The sequence below is a fragment of the Saccostrea echinata genome, unplaced genomic scaffold (assembly GCF_033153115.1).
Source record: "Saccostrea echinata isolate AGI-Se365-2 ecotype Australia unplaced genomic scaffold, CSIRO_AGI_Sech_v1 ptg000008l, whole genome shotgun sequence".
NCBI classification, from domain to species: domain Eukaryota; kingdom Metazoa; phylum Mollusca; class Bivalvia; order Ostreida; family Ostreidae; genus Saccostrea; species Saccostrea echinata.
In genome coordinates this window covers 9,631,096-9,648,209 of record NW_026889757.1, presented here as the reverse complement: position 1 = coordinate 9,648,209, position 17,114 = coordinate 9,631,096, and the positions used below count along the sequence as shown (strand labels likewise).

The following is a 17,114-nucleotide window of genomic DNA, read 5'->3' as shown; positions in this document are numbered from 1 at the left end:
AGGCTCCAGGGGGAGTCGAACCCTCGACCTCCAGTTTACTAGACTGGCGCTCTAACCAACTGAGCTATGGAGCCATTTTAAAGTTTTATCAAACGATTGTAAAGAGTTATCTACCGCTTGCAACAGGTGGTCAATTCTCTCTCTCTTTCTCTCTCTCTCAGTACTAATAATGGCAACATGCACACAACACACTGAAAATTACTGTAACATCAGAGTTACTAGTATTCAGATAACTAAAAATTAATTTGCAATGTATACAGTGGATATGGAATAGTGGGTCATTCTTAGGTTGGGGGGGGGGGGGTCTATAAGCAACTCATTTATTTTCAATTTGTAGGTCTGTGGCAATTTACCCTTAATTAATATAATGTGTTCTTCGTGCCCCCACTATCGGTTTAAAAATAATAAAATGAGTGAAGCCATCTTTAAAAAATTGTTTGGTTGCCCTTTCCCGATCGACTGGGTAAAAATGGACCGACTCAAACTTCTTTTAACCTCCAGGAAGCAATTATTTTTTATGTATCCTGGAAAATAGATTTTGAAAATTCAGCATTGATTTTGAAATTTTCTTTGAAAAAATTTTTCTCGCCTACCTACTGACTCAATTTTCTCATCCTGAGTCGGGAGAGGGCAAGCAAACATTATTTTAAAGTTTGCCTGAGCTTCACTTTATTAAGCAGAATTTATCCAAAAACTTCTACATGAGAAGAGGAAAACACTTTCTGCGGCCTTCAACACGACATTCAGATATATCGATGACACTTTATCAATTATCAATAGTTACTTCAATTCCTATGTCGACTTGGTATATCCAGTGAACTTGAAATAAAAGACACCACAATCTGCATCTTCTGTTTCATATTTGGATGTTTTACTGACTATAAAAGACAAGGGCCAACGAATAACTAAATTGTATGACAAACGAGATTTCAGCTTTCTCCATCGTCAACTTTCCTTATTTATGCAGCAATATTCCGCGATCACCTGCATATGGTGTTTATGTCTGTCAACTTATTCGATACTCAAGAGCATTCTCTGAGTATGACTAATTTTTATACAGAGCGAAGCCTCCTGAAGCAAGTTGTGGCTACCAGGCAGGCCACAGATAAACTGAAGTACAGAGATTTGAACTACCTCGTTTAAAGTCAGCATTTCGTAAATTCTATGACCTTGTTAGCAAATATAACCTATCATTGGGTCGTATTCTGACTAACATATTTCATTCCAATTGCTAGGCCTTTGTTAAATCTTCTACACTTATTAACACATAGGGCTCACGGCGGGGTGTGACTGATCAACTGGGGATGCTTACTCCACCTAGGCACCTGATCCCACCTCTGAGATTTCCGGGGGTCTATGTTTTTTGCAATTTTTTATTCTCTCAAAACCAGACCACTGGTACAAGAGGTACATATATACATATATATACAAACAAAAATAACAGTCAAAAGATAGACAAGTATATAAAGAAAAAAAAAGAACAGAATGAAGCAAACATATAATCAGTTATATAGAGGATTCAAGAAAGACAGACAGTTTTGAAAAATATCTTAATAAAGTTTGACAACGATTTTTGTATTTCTACATCATTTGTGTTCATGAGTTCATTAAACGTGAAAATGTGAGGATTTTTACAATATTTATTTTGGAGAAATATTTTTCTGACTTTCGAAAAGTACTTACATTCCATAACATAATTAAATTCATCAACAATTCTTTTACAGTCACAATTGGTATATATTCTTAAATTTCTATCAATATTATTCCATCTACCTGTTTCAATTGGCAAATGATGATTACATGTCCTTAGTTCTATAAGTATAATTCTTAAATCTTTTGGTAAATTCAGCAAATAATTTTCAAGACCGAAGTTTGTTATAAAAATTCTATAATTGATACCTGTTCGTTATCTTCACCTTTTTCCTTATATCGAACTCTAAATTAGTTTTGCAAGCAATACGTACATATTTGAGCTCATCAATAATGCGCGCATGAATTGAATTAAGGAGAAAATAATTTATTTGTTGCTTGCATCAAATCGTTGTTCTCATCAATTGAATTGAAATTTAAAATAATTATTGCTCTCATCGCATATGGCCGTAGGAACCGGGGGGGGGGGCATGAGGGGCCCGTGCCCCCCCCCCAGTAATTTTGCCGATATATAGATACTATAGAAAACATAGCTACTATATACTTGTGCCCCTCAATGATAACGTCTGATGACCTTTTTTTTTTTTGCTTGTCAAGGAATTTTTGGTATAGTTGAAAGTGCCCCCCAACTGAAAATCTGAAAATGTATGGCCCCCTCCCCCATAATGAAATTGCTTCCTATGGGCCTGCATCGATTGATTGAAATGATGCAGACATCAAAGCATTTGATAAGTGCAATAATCTATATCAGGACCGTAGGAAGCAATTTCAGTTTGGGGGGCACAGCCATATATTTTCAGTTTACGAGCAAAAAAAAAAAGGGTCACCAGACCAGACTTTTTATTGAGGGGGCACAAGCATATAGTATCTATGTTTTCTATAGTAATCTTTATATCGGCAAAATTATTGGGGGCACGCCCCCCCCCCCGGTTCCTACGGCCACGTATATAATGCGCGCACGAGTTCACTGATGGCATATAATAATTAAATTCATAATATCTTCAAATAACTAATGATACCGTTAATACATAACAGGTATAAGTAAGGAACTTTGTAATTTTGGGTCTGATAGGACAATGGATTCTTTGTCTGTTTAGGAAGAAATTTCTCTTTATAAAATATAACTTAATTTCATATACTCTTCTACAGTTATATTTATAAAGTACGTGCAGTTAAAATGCCTGTGAACTTTGCGAACTTGAAAAATTTAAAAAGCCGGGTACAAGAGTCAGCATGTAAGGAATGCAGATAATTCACCCCTTGTAAATGTTTACTCAACTATGAACAGCAGGCATTGTACAATCTGTATAAATTAAAGAGAAATGCATGTACTTAACGCCCGTACTCCACACACACACACACACACACACACACACACACACACACACACACACACATATATATATATATATATATATATATATATATATATATATATATATATATATATATATATATATATATATATATATATATATATGGAATTTCTATTAAGAATATCTTTTAATGGATCCGTTTTTTCCCAGTTTATTTATAGGCGGAGAGAAGCAGCTTCGAACAACCATTCCATTAATATAATACATGCAATAAAGTTAGGCAATGCTATCACATTTCAAGTTTTAGTTTTACAAACACTATATACCTGTAAGGAAATATTTACGGATTCAACAATAATTAGGTTTGGTATAGTATTCAAAGTTTTCTCTCTAGCTATGTACATAAAAAATGGCTAATTTTCTAGGGAATTATTGTGTTGCGAGCTAAAGCTTGTTGTAACCCAAGTACATGTACAGTGAAAGTTTTGTTGTCTGACAGTAAAAATAAACAAATAAATAGATAAATAAATAATAATTTAAGCCCTTTTTAAAAATTTTTGAACCCGAGTTACCGAAAGTAAAAGCGTATGACCGCTTCACAAGTCTTTGTTACATGTATATAGTATATACACAATCATAAATGTAAGCATACAGGTATATTATATACAACTCACAGAATTAAGCAAGCCTCATTTAAATGTGGACAAAGAAGCATATCGAAGAAAATGGACTCCTTATTTTTCCTTTAAAAGAAATTCTCAGTTCACATCCTCATGAATTGTAATGCAATCGTTTAGATATATACGACTCTTTGTCAATTTCTGTGGTTCGAATGAAATTGAGGAACAGTTGGAATGTAATGTGGGTAATATTTTTCAGTTTTAAAAGTTCATGAAGACTTTTCACAAAGGCATACATGTACTACTACAGTCTTGAACTTTAAAAACTGGAATGCATTTCTTACATAATCTCCGTATACACTGTAGGCTAAAAACAAAATAATAGCAACTGCAAAATTTACATATGCTGGTACATATTATCAGTATATTATAACAAACAACAAAATGTATATGAAAAATAAAACAAAACAAAATATATCTCTGATAAGAAAATGAATCAAGAATTTTCAATATTGCCACTGATTCGCGTATTTGAAAACTATCAATTTTTGAGAGAAAACAATGAAATAGTTATAGCTGAGAATGTACATCCCAGTTACCAATTTAGATTGTTAGTGCATAAGGACTTGCAATAACCTCATAACTGGTATGTCATGGTTTCTATTTATGGCACAAAAAGATCTAAACTGTTTGTGTAACCAAGCAACACCACGTGGCGATATTTTACAAGTAAAATTAATTTTAGACCACTAGCAAACACATCATACCAACAAGGAAAAGTATTAAGTATGTTTTATTTATATATTACGAGATATAAGATATTTTATGGCCCATCAAGGGCCTCGAAATGTATTTAAATACAAAATAAAGTCACTATTTCACAACAACGAATATTGATTTAAAAAGTATTGCACAGCTATATAATCAATAAGGCTACATTGTATCCTACGGAAGCCCATTTAGGACCTATCAAAAAATATTTTTGAATTCGATATAACGAATTGTTGAATTTGTTATAACGAATTTAATTCTTTATAACAATTTCTTTGAATTCGTTATAACGAATTCAGAAATTTGTTATAACGAATTAAATTTGTTATAACGAATTCTAAAACTTTAATTCCTAAACCTAAATTCGTTAAAATGAATTCCTTAATTTGTTATATCAAAATCATAAATTTGTTAAAACGAATTCGACAAATCGTTACATCAAATTCATATATATTTTTCTATAGGCCCCGATTTTTTAATTTGTTTAAACTAATTAAATTCGTTATAACAAATTTTAGAATTTGTTTAAACGAATTTAATTCGTTATAAAAAAAAATTTTGAATTCGTTATAACGATTTCAATAAATTTGTTATAAAAGATTAAATTCGTTATAACGAATTCAAAGACATTGTTATAACGAATTAAATTCGTTATAACAAATTCGACAATTCGTTATATCGAATTCAAAAATATTTTTGATAGGTCCTAAATAGCTTATTTTTTGGGAGCTTCAATGGAACTTTGTCCCCCCCCCCCAAAAAAAAAAAACCAGGGCTCCGTTCTTGACCCCCATCTACCAGGTCATTGCTCCCCTGTTCGAGTGCTAGGAAAAATATTTTTTATTTAAGGCATGTTATTTTTAAAGGGAATATTTCCCATTCTGAGTTAACAACATGTTTCAACATGTTTCGTTTTTTTTAATTTTTTCTCTCTCTCTCTCTCTGGATGCATTCTAAATATGTACCAATTTGCTTTACATACATTTTTTCAATGTTTAAATGTACCTGTTAATGTACCTTGGCCTATGGAGAGAACGATCATAGGCATTTATGCCCTGCTCACAGTTCAATCCAATTCATGTGTAATGAATAAAAACTATTTTAATCTAAACCCCAAAATCCTGGATTTGCTCCTTGGCCCCCTTTTACGCTTGGGCCAATAAAGGCAACATTGACAAATATGAATTTGTAGATAAAATGAAATATACTCTCTAACAACCTTTCTCTGAAAACAAAAATGAACAATCTCCTTTATTGCATAGTACTTGGTGAAATTTGGAGTTAGATATCTTGTGTTATTTTTCATGCATGTGTGTAATTTTTGTAATCGAAATAAGTGCCTGTTGGAAAAGCCCTCAAAAGCCCCACTAAAGCCTTTAAAACTTATTATTGGCCGAAAACTTTGACACGGTTGTCTCTTCAAATTCATTTGTAATTTGTATCCTGGTTTCCTTAAATGGGACTACTCTAACATTTTAAAAGAAACCGTAAAGCAATATGATAACATTCCAAAATAAAGAAAATATTAGGTTTTCTCCCCATTTTGACCTCTGCGTTGACTTTGAAAAGGACTATACATTTCAATGTTAATTTGAATGGATGACATTGAAATCACATTTAACTGCCCGTATCTTCAAATTCCTCTCAGTATAAAGGATCTAACATTCAGTATATTAGATTGATTTTTCCTCTACATAATCCTTGGGATGCAGATATTCTTTTAAATATTCTAAAAGAGACATTTAATCCAAGTAACTGACTCAGTAAAGTCTGCAATTTCAGTAAAATTTAACTTAATCGATAGGTTTTGCTTATTTTTTCAGGTCTTACCTACATTGTCAAAAATTTTTGAAAGGGTCATTCACAGTCAATTATCTGATTTTTTTAATTGCCATTTTAATGATATGTTATCAGCTTTTAGACCAGGGTATGGCTGTCAGAGTGTATTGCTAAAAATTGTTGAAGACTGGAAGTTTGCTGATGGAAAATTGATGGAAATAATTGATTTGAATCTTAACATGATATTTTGCACCATTTATTATAAATGTATTATATTCTTTTTCTTGTGTTTGTATCTTATCCTACCTCCTCTCTACAATGTATGTTTGTACATTTATGAGAATAAAATCATTGTCATTGTCATTGCTCTTGATCATAAAAAATGTACTGCATGGATTTATCTAAAGCCTTTGATTGTATTCCACATGATCTAGTTTTAGCAAAATTAAATGCATATGGTTTTACAAATGCAGCTACAAGTCTAATTTCAAGCTATTTAAGCAATCGAAAACAATGTGTGAAACTGTGATATGTTTGTAGTGATTTTTTAGAATTGTACAATGGTGTTCCACAGGGTTCAATACTTGGTCCTGTTATTTTTAATATTTTTATCAATGATATTTTTCATTTTGTATCTGATTGCGACCTCTACAACTATGCCGATGATAACACTCTCTCGAACTCGAGCGACGATATTATCTCACTAAAAAATACATTAGAAGCTAATTGTTCAACCCTAGTTAAGTGGTTTGAAGATAACCAAATGCAAGCCAATCCTGATAAATTCCAATCTATATGTCTCGGAAAGAAAACAAAACAGGAAAACATTTGTTTTGAAATTGATGGTAATATGATTAATCCGGAAAACGAAGTAAAATTACTTGGCGTGACTATAGATTTTGAACTTAAGTTTAGCTCTCATATTTCAAACATCTGTAAGAAAGCTTCACAACAACTGAATGTACTTAAAAATATAGGGGTTCACCTGACTAAATTAGGAAAACTAACAATCTATCATACATTTATCATGTCAAACTTCAATTATTGTCCATTAGTTTGGCATTTTTGTGGTGAACGAGAGACAAGAAAAATGGAAAAAATACTGGAAAGAGCGCTGCGTTTCGTTTATGACGACTACAAAAACTCATATAGTTATCTTCTGGATAAATCAAAATTGCCATGCCTTAAACTCCGGCGTATTAGAACAATGGCCATAGAATGTTTTAAGATTTTAAACAAACAAAGCCCATCTTACCTGCACGATTTTATCCATATTAAAGAAACGCCATATTCTTTTAGATATACAAAAACTGCTGTTTTACCAAAAACAAGATCAACAACATACGGTTTGAAGTCTTTTAGATATGAATCCGCAAAACTCTGGAACTCTTTACCAGAATCTTTTACAAATATTACTACTTTTAACCAATTCAAATCAAACATAAGTAGTTAGTACGGAAATAGTTGTAATTGCTGCACTTGTCGCTAAATTTTTTTTTAGATAATAGTAAACAAGGTTTATTCCAGTTTGTTGGTCTTAATGTGATGAATACTATGTCATATGTCATTGTAATGCATCACGGGCTATATTGATATTTTAGTAGTGTGATTTTTAAGTACTGTTTCTTGTTTATTCTGTATTATTGTATTATATGTAATATTATTGTGTAGTCGGAAAATAGCTCTTCAGAGCTAATGTTTTTTGTTTGATTTACCCGACTTTAAATAAATATTATCTTATCTTATTTTATAAATAAAGTGTTTTCTAAACTGCTAAAAGATCTAAATCCAAATTCACATATTGGTCAAAAGCTCTGCAGAGCTTATGCTTATTGTTTTCACAAATCCAACTTATAATAAGATTTCTGATTGATCTGGCTTCCGTAGATCTGTATACATCTTCAAATTTGGTCAAAAATAGTAATTTGTTATAACAATTTAGTAATTTGTTATATCAAATTAGTAATTTGTTATAAGAAATTACATATCTGTTATAAAAAATTATTAATCTGTTATAACAAATTGATAATTTGTTATAACAAATTATTAATCTGTTTTAACAAATCATTATTTGTTACTAATTTGTTATGACCAATTATTAATTTGATATAACAAATTCATAATTTGTTATAACAAATTAATAATTTGTTATAACAAATTAAAAAAAGATACTGTTGTGACCCTAAAACGCTTCCGTATGAATAAGAGAGAGAGAGAGATAAAATATTGAAATATTTGTAATATATGTATACTCGTAATAGGACTAGACAACAAAGTACAGTATATTATTGATCACAAAAGAGCGGAAGAGAATGCTGGACTTTCTAAATTACAAGGAAATATTATGGATTTCATGTTAATTTCACCCCCAAATTCAAGTCGCACCTTATTCATTTTATTTACTACATTAAAACATACCGGTACATTTTGCAGAATATTGGAATGCTTTTTTTTAGGAATAGACGTTTCAAACCATGAAATGTCCCAATTTTAAATGTAACATAATTTGTAGTATCATTTATAAATGTGATCAATGGTTCATTTAAGGTCAAGATCTAGTAAATGAAAAGAGCCTACAGATTTCTCAAACTTGAGAAATAAATTCCTTTTATGATGCTTTATAACTATAGCTCGGTCAAATAAGGTGTATCTGGGCATAATTTGTAGGAAAACAAGACAAAAATCATTTTGTAAACCGTCACTGTCAATGAAAAATTAAGAAAGCCAGTCATGAATATGGGAGTTTTTTCCATATCAGACTCAGAAAACGGTAAGGAGATGGGCGAACATAGCGTGCAGAAAGCCTATAGCTTCAAATATATAAAAATCATTGATTTTAATCCAAACAAAACTGTTAACGTTGACTTTAGTCGTAAAAACATGATATATCCCCCTATCAAATTTGGGGAACATGGTCCAAACATACCCTGGGTAATTCAGAATATATCTCATACCCACTTAGGTCTACACTTTCAAACAGATGCTACGTGGACATTGCATATACAATCAATTCATGAAAAAGCTACAAAAAGACTAAATATCCTCAGAATGCTCAAGTATAAAGTTAGGCGGAAAACACTTGTTAAGATATATTTTGCATTTATTAGACCTGTTTTGGAATATTCCGATGTTGTTTGGGACAATTGCTCTGAAAAAGACTCAAAACTTTTAGAAGATATTCAAGTTGAAGCAGGTAGAATTATCACTGGGTTAAGATGTAACTCCTCTCGTTCAAAACTGTATGATGAATTAGGGTGGGATCTTTTACAAACAAGAAGGAAGGTTCATAAATTGATATTGTTTTATAAAATTATAAATGGCTATTCACCTCAATATTTGCATGATTTGATTGAGCCTTATCGCCCATCAAATCATTCCTATAATCTTAGAACCAGAGATGCACAATTTAAAATTCCTCATATTAGAACTACATCATACATGGAAAGTTTCCTTCCATCAACAGTTAAACTATGGAATAACTTGCCAGATCCTATTAGAAATGCTTCTGGAATATCATCATTCAAAAGTCTTTTGAATTCTTATTTTTGTAAAAAAAAAAAAAAAAAAGTAATGAACTATTTCATATTGGAATAAGAAAATACAATATAATACATTGTCAGTTAAGGAACAATGCAAGTAATTTAAAGGCAGACTTATATAGCCAATGTTTATCAGAAACACCAATGTGTGAACACTGTATTGATTCTGTTGAAGATGCTTATCATTACTTTTTCGCTTGTTCAAAATATACATCTTATAGAGATATACTTTTTCAAAGAATTCAAAATATTATTGACTGTAATCAGGTTTCTGAACTTAAATTATTATTATTATATGGTAGTCCTGATCATGGACTCAATATTAATATACAAATTTTTGAAGCAGTACATGCATATATAGCAGCAACAAAACGTTTTACTTGAACACTGTCATGTAAATGTATATATAACTTTTGTCAATTTTTCCAAACCGGTACTTCATTGTATTTTTTCCCGTTTTTTTCCTCGCATTTTTTAAATGTTTGTTTAATTAATGTTATGCAATGTATTTACCTTGACCTTGCTGTAGGGAGAGGGCTAAAATAGGCTATGCCTGCTGTCTAATCCCATTCACTTTATGTGAATGAAATTATGTATAAATAAAAAAAAAATATATAAAAATCATGTTCAGTTTGTGAATTCAGTAGTTAGAGTAAAGATCTCATTATTGAAATGTATGAAATTGTGATAAACAAAACTTTTCTGAGAAAAATTTTCTCGGAAAATTTATTCTTTTATTAAAAAAAAAATAATGTGATATTCATGGAGGTTCGAACCCTAGCAATAAAAATTAATCCTGAGTATCATTTTCTTTCGAGACTAGCACGCTAACGACTAGACTACGCAAGATCTGATGAATAGTGGCATTTAAATTATGTTTGTGATATGACCCTTGACTTAATGGACTTAAGTATTTCTCGAAAAGATGCGAATGATGTCATAAAAGTATATTTTTAAGGTATAGTGGGTCTTTGCTCCATATTTTAGGAAACCAAAAATGTATATTTTTATGCAAACTTCGAGGATTAACTTTAAAAAAATGGAGCGAAGACCCACTCATATCGAAAAATGGTGTTACAGTATGAGAAAATGACTCTTTTTGCCCTCTTTAGTGTGTGTACAATATTTCATAAGCAAATAATTTCAATCTTTGTGAGACTTTTGCAAATTGTAGAGATTTTACATAAAGTATATTTTAATGTTAAATGAAATATCAAGGAAAATTTTGATATAATTGAGATTTAATTTTTCACCTTCATGTTTGTCACACTATAGGCTTTTCGCTCGTCATGTTCACCCATCTTCTTTGTATGTTCTTATAGCCTCTTCTTAAAAATAATGTAAAATTGAATATAGGTATCGGGATTACTTTTCACATGATTTCAAATTGAATGCCATGAAAATACTTTATTTTCTTCATAATTCTATTTGAGCTTTAAAGTACGGGAAAAGGAAAGTTTAAATTGTTTATGACGTCATAATGGATCTAGCACCAAAAAGACAGTCTAAAGTCATTTACTAGATCTTGACCTTAACATCTCTATATGTAAATGTTGTAAAAATTATGTTATTTAATGCAGAATATTTACATTTCCAAATATTTTTCCTTAAGATTCTTTGCAAATTAGAAGGCTGTTCATTTTCTCATGAACTACCATGGATGAGCATGAATATCTCCATTGTTACGTCATAATACCGTACTTGACGTCAAAACTATAGTGCAAACTGTTTTGCTTTAAAAATGACAGTTGAATGGCATAATTTGTGGTATCTCATCAGAAAATAATGTAAATATAAGAAATGAATTTAATTTTTGAAGATTCATGAGGTACATGAACTACGACGCTTAACGCCGGCATATTAATCATGAAGCGCTAACGCGCTTCATGAAATATGCCGGCGTGAAGCGTCGTAGTTCATGTCCTCATGAATCTTCAAAAATTAAATTCATTTCTTAAATGAATTTTCTACATGTGTACAAAGTATAAATGAACTACTTGTACCTATTTATATATCCTGTCACGTTTCTGTACTAAAATGTATATGATGCTTATTTTTAGAAAGGCTATTTTCCCAGCCAGTTATTTATAAATCTAGACCTTATGTTCAAAGATAGATAACTCTATTTTTATTCTGACGTTTACACAGTTTTTCCTGTACATCACCTAAACCTATTGAGTGTACTTATATATAGTATAGATCAATAGAATTTGCTAAACTACGGAACAAGGAAAATTTTCTGCTCTATGTCTAAAAATATTTTTGTTTAATAAAAGGAAATTGATCTGTTTGGAAACATGGTATAACCAAGTTCCATGGATGCAGGGTTTAATGGGGCTCTTAGTTTAAGGAGGAAATGGGAAAAAAAAATTCCTTGAAATCATCGAGGATATGATGTGAATGCGCACTTTAATATTTGAAAGAAAACATGATATAGAATCATCTTGCAAGAATGTATAGAAGTTTTGAATAAAGCATACGGTAACACTTAGAAAAGCTCGTTGAAAATGATGCGTTCTCTTCGCTGTTTGAAATTGACCGACGCAACTGAAAAAATTTAGGTGGATTTGTTACAGCTGTTTTTAATCACCTCAATAAAAGGTTTAACAAATATGAATACGTTGCTTCCTGAAGAAAAAATACATAGACATAATTTTTGCTTATTAAAATCTTGTTATATTAAAATATTGCAATATTTAATATTAATATAATTAGCAAGACTTCCCCTAACCCTGCCTCAATGCACATGAAAAATTCAAATATAGAAAAATAAATTGCAAAAATAGTGTAAGTCATATCTATCTAAACTTACATACACGTAAAAAAAAAAAAAAGAAGGAAAAAATTCCGGAGATAACTTTTGGTTTGGAAAAAAAGAAACCATATATAAATCAGTCGCTAAGAATAAAGACCCAGTCTCAGAGACACGTAGCGTTCTCATTTGTGCGAAATTAAACAATTAACAGAGAATTTTTTTCTTCTCCTCACTGATTTAGTCGCGCATTTGTTCAATGTTATGCAAGTTTAGGCAGGATATATTTTTATCGTGGCTTGTTAAAGAGAATCTTCCTTGTGTCTGTATCGTCTCTGTAACTAATTTAATCTAAATTACCAGAAAGGAAACCTTAAAAAGTCTATTTCACATACTTTTCCTTTGTGTGATGGAATAGAAGAACATTTTATTAATCAGCTGATCGTGAAAAAAAATCGAATATTTGATAGCCTTTGTGTAGACAAGACTGTCCTTGTGACGTGGCCATATTGGAAACTAACTTTATTTCTCTCCTAAATTCCTAAAAAAAAAATGATTTTGAAAGGAATTAACACGGAATCTATCTATTCCACGGTAAGTCTGGCTTTTTATATCTTTTTCTACAAAAATTATTTTTATATGGGAGGAAAAATGGCCGTAATTAGGCAGGTGCTAGAGTTCAATGGCTGTCTTGTAGCCCGGCCCACTTTGCACTTTTCATAAAATTAGATCATAGTCATCCGAGGAAAAATGCAGAGGGGAAATTTTTTTCTGTCTTTTGTTTGGAAACGGGTATCCAAGGAGGAAATCAGTCGGTCATGTGATGACATAAAAATGGGTTTGTCTGTACTTTTTGGACGTGAGCCACGTATCGCCATCTTGAATATGAAATTATATTAGCAATAAGAAAATTCATCTTCTTGTCGTCTAAATATAAGTTTTACACAATGTAGATAAGATGAAATATATACACACAGAAGAAAAATGTATTTAGAAAATTATGGAAAAATTTGAATAAAATATGTTTGAATGTACGTAGAATAAAAAGAGAGAAGGGTTAATAATGGATCGATGAAGTACCAGACCCTTGTAATCTCTCTAGTTGCTAAAAACGTCTATTGTATTCAGTAATATGTTACATGTGGTTGTGTAGCCACGTAGGAAACGTGGGGAGAGGAGGGGGGGGGGGGCTAAAACTTACCAAAGAAAACAAAGACCATCAGACATTAATATTACTGAGAGGACACAATCGTAAATCATAAATTAGGAATGATTTTGTATAGTACAGTATGAAATGGCAAAATAACTTGGGACACTACTGTAAATAAGCGTTGGTTTTCTGTTCTATACATACTGGCAACATTCTGGGGGACACGCCCCCTCCCCCCTTTTGTGTGTGTGTGCATGTGCGTGCCAGCACGCGCAATATATACATTTTATTACACATTGTATTGTTTGTATGTTCAGCATTCACTTTTGTTTGAAGTAAGAAAAGAAGTATTTGTAGACTGCTATTTTGAAATCTCTAGGACATATTGTCTCATTTTTTAAGTCATGAGCGGATACAGATCTCGAACAAAAATCACGCTTATTTTAAAATTCTTTGAAGTCAAACTATATAATGGAAACTTAGGCTTTTATATTTACATGTAATAAGCTTTTTTCTGTGTTACCCATGTTTGTTCTATATTAGATCCGCCTTCGTATAGTACAGAATGTTTGTATGTTATAAAAAAAAAAAAGAGTAAACTTCTATATGACACTTTTATTACAGCATTATTTACATATATAAATGTACTGAAAATGTTTAACAGTGCCGAGATTTACTCATATTTCATGCATGCTGGCATATGAATCTAATTATGGATGAGATTACTATGAATTATAACATTATACATGATTAAGACTGTATTTACAATGAATCCTAATACATGTAATTACTTCTATTAATGAAACATTTAGATGAGGTTTAGTTTGCTTTTGTGGACACATTAGCTGCTTTTTGGAAATCCACCCTACTGTCTTTTGATCCGTTCCTTAAATTTTTAGGTTATTTAATTTTAGGTTACCTATACATGTTTTAGTTAGAGTGTGTATATATGCATATGCTAACTGGTCTTACGATTTTGCGATTTACGATTTGTCAATGTCATCTGTTAGAGATAATCATAGTTTAAGAATAAAAACATGCAGTGTATTGTCTAGCGACCGTGATAGATATTGTGTTCTATTTACTCAAGTGACACAAGAATCCTCATTTTGCGACCTATTTAACATACTCAAAATGTATGTTTACGTGTCCTTTTTCTTATTTAGAGACTAAGTGTCTAAAGAGGTCCTGTTGTGCACTATTCATCATGCACACCAGGTGTCAGGTATCAACTTGTTTAAGCATTTTCAGATCTTAAATTTCCCAAAAAGAAGTGAAAATGTATACTTATGTTTAATGGTACTTCTACAATGTGTCAATTGTTTGTTCTTCTTTTATTCAGGAATGCTTATACATAATTAAGAATGGAATGGGAGTTATTTTCATGAGAAAAAAACTATTCATTTAATTACACAAATATAACAGTTCTTTATTTATTTGTTTGTTTTTTTAATAACATTGCATAGCAAAAGTGACGAAGTCTTTAAAACTTTAAGGAAAAGAAACATTTAAAGGGAGGACTTAAAAAAAATTCTGTGTACAGAACAAGGCACGTCAAGTTCGTTCGTCATTAACAAGTCCACACCTATTGAAGTGCTGTCTTCTTACGAACGAAGTTATCGCCAATATCGGCAAGATTTTATCAATAATTTTATCACTGAAGAGCTAAATGGCAAGTTTTCAAAATCACCTTGATCCACCCATGAATTACACGAATTTTCACTTATGCTCGGCGAAGCATATCACCTTTTATGCTTTATTTGATAAAAGTCTGAAAATAGCAAGTTATATACATGTTTATCTTTGAAATGAAAATAAAATATTTTGTGCACATTGTTCAACCACCTACTGGAATAATTGTTTGTTCAGATTTGTTGGAAATGACTAATCGAATCGGTTAATAATAAAAAGATTTTTGTTTAATTTGCTTGAAAGATGCAGGTTGATGTGATATATATCTATTTTTGTGTAGAATACGCACCGCATCCCCTCTACATGTATAATGAAATTTTATGCCTTATTTCTTTAATCAGTTTTGATTGATCAGAATAAAAACTAGAGGTACTGTGAGCACTGAGCTCACTAAATGATACTCCCCACCTCCCATATGATTATAATGGCAAAGTCCATGTTTTGCTACGGGAGACCCGAAATAAGTGTCGGATCAAAAAGTAAAACAGGAGGTGCACAATGGCACTATGTAACAAAGATTCTGTGAAAGTCTCATTAAATTTCATTCAGTGGTATAAGAGGAGTTGCAGATAAGAGATAAGCACCCCAAAGCGTAACAGACGGACGGACGGACGTACAGACAGCTGGACGGAAAGACGGACACCCCGATCACTATATACCCTCCCACTTTACAAGCGGGGGGTATAATGATCGTGTATCGGGGAAATTTTCATTTTCTTACAACAATGTCATATAATAGGCACTGTGTCCATAAAAAATGTTGTGATAATCAATAAAACCACTCATTTGCTTTTTCCATATATATGTGCAAAATATACAACTATTTACGATAAAACCAAAATGAATATACTGTTTGTAAAATCTTGGTTTGATTAAGATGTTTAAACATTTTTTTAACTCCGAAAAGAAACGTCGAACGATAACTGTAAACTATTTTATCTCGTTTTTGTTTAATTTCTTGTGTTGGTTGTACGGAGAATATAATCTACGATAAAATGGATAATATTTAAGTGACACTTTCAATTTTAGGAAAATGTCAACGTTTTTACCTACAAAGAAAGGAATACTTCATACAACGAATATAAAGTGAAAGTTTGCACTTGATCATTTTTTGGAAACAAAGATTAAAGTACACTGGAATATTTCTTATCTTACTATATAAATTCGCTTTATCTAACTGTATAGATTCGCGTATTCAAATAAATTTTGCAATCGCTATTCAAATACATGCATGAATATTGATCAAAATACACATCCGTTAGATTGTTCATCAGTAGTTTCCTTTATCGATTTTTTTTTCAAAATATAATTTCCTTCCGTTCACATATGAAAATTCACATTGTTCGACAGATAAAAGGGGGGGGGGGGGTACATATATATTTTTCAGTGATAATCTCAGACGTCCGTAAAATTCACAGCACTTGAAACCTCTGGAGATTGGACAGTTATATTTACTTGGACATGTAGGTTCTGATTACAATCTTCCCCTTCAGACATTTGAAAATTTCGTGAATATATCTGTGTATTATGAACAACTATTAAGATAGCCTGTCATTCGAGATAGGTAATACTTGTGGATGGTTTACATATCTGTTGAAAACTCCTATCGCTACTTCTGTCTTATCAGTACTGACACCAATCAATCAAGTACTTATATTGTCATATTTATCAGGATTGACACACTCTCTCTCTCTCTCTCTCTCTCTCTCAATTGTACCCCAAAGCTAGATGAATCAATCTAATGTGTACCACGAATAAATTCATGGTTTGAATTTTCTGTTCACATGCATGCAATAATTTTTTGGAATATTATGAAAAAAAAATAAATATATAAGCAGGTGTCTT

At 31.5% G+C, this 17,114-nt stretch overlaps 1 protein-coding gene and 1 non-coding gene across 2 annotated transcripts in view; one reads left to right on the top strand and one right to left on the bottom strand.

Moving 5' to 3' along the window:
• On the bottom strand, positions 1–74 carry Trnat-agu (transfer RNA threonine (anticodon AGU)). The gene has a single exon. It is a non-coding gene; the product is annotated as a tRNA-Thr (tRNA).
• Positions 75–12,765: 12,691 nt separating this feature from the next.
• Positions 12,766–17,114, top strand: part of LOC133181051 (uncharacterized) — a 54,386-nt gene continuing 50,037 nt past the window's right edge. The window contains exon 1 of the mRNA XM_061315592.1: positions 12,766–13,021. Coding sequence (XP_061171576.1) covers positions 12,980–13,021 — 42 coding nt within the window. The 5' untranslated portion in view covers positions 12,766–12,979. The remainder of the gene's footprint in view (positions 13,022–17,114) is intronic.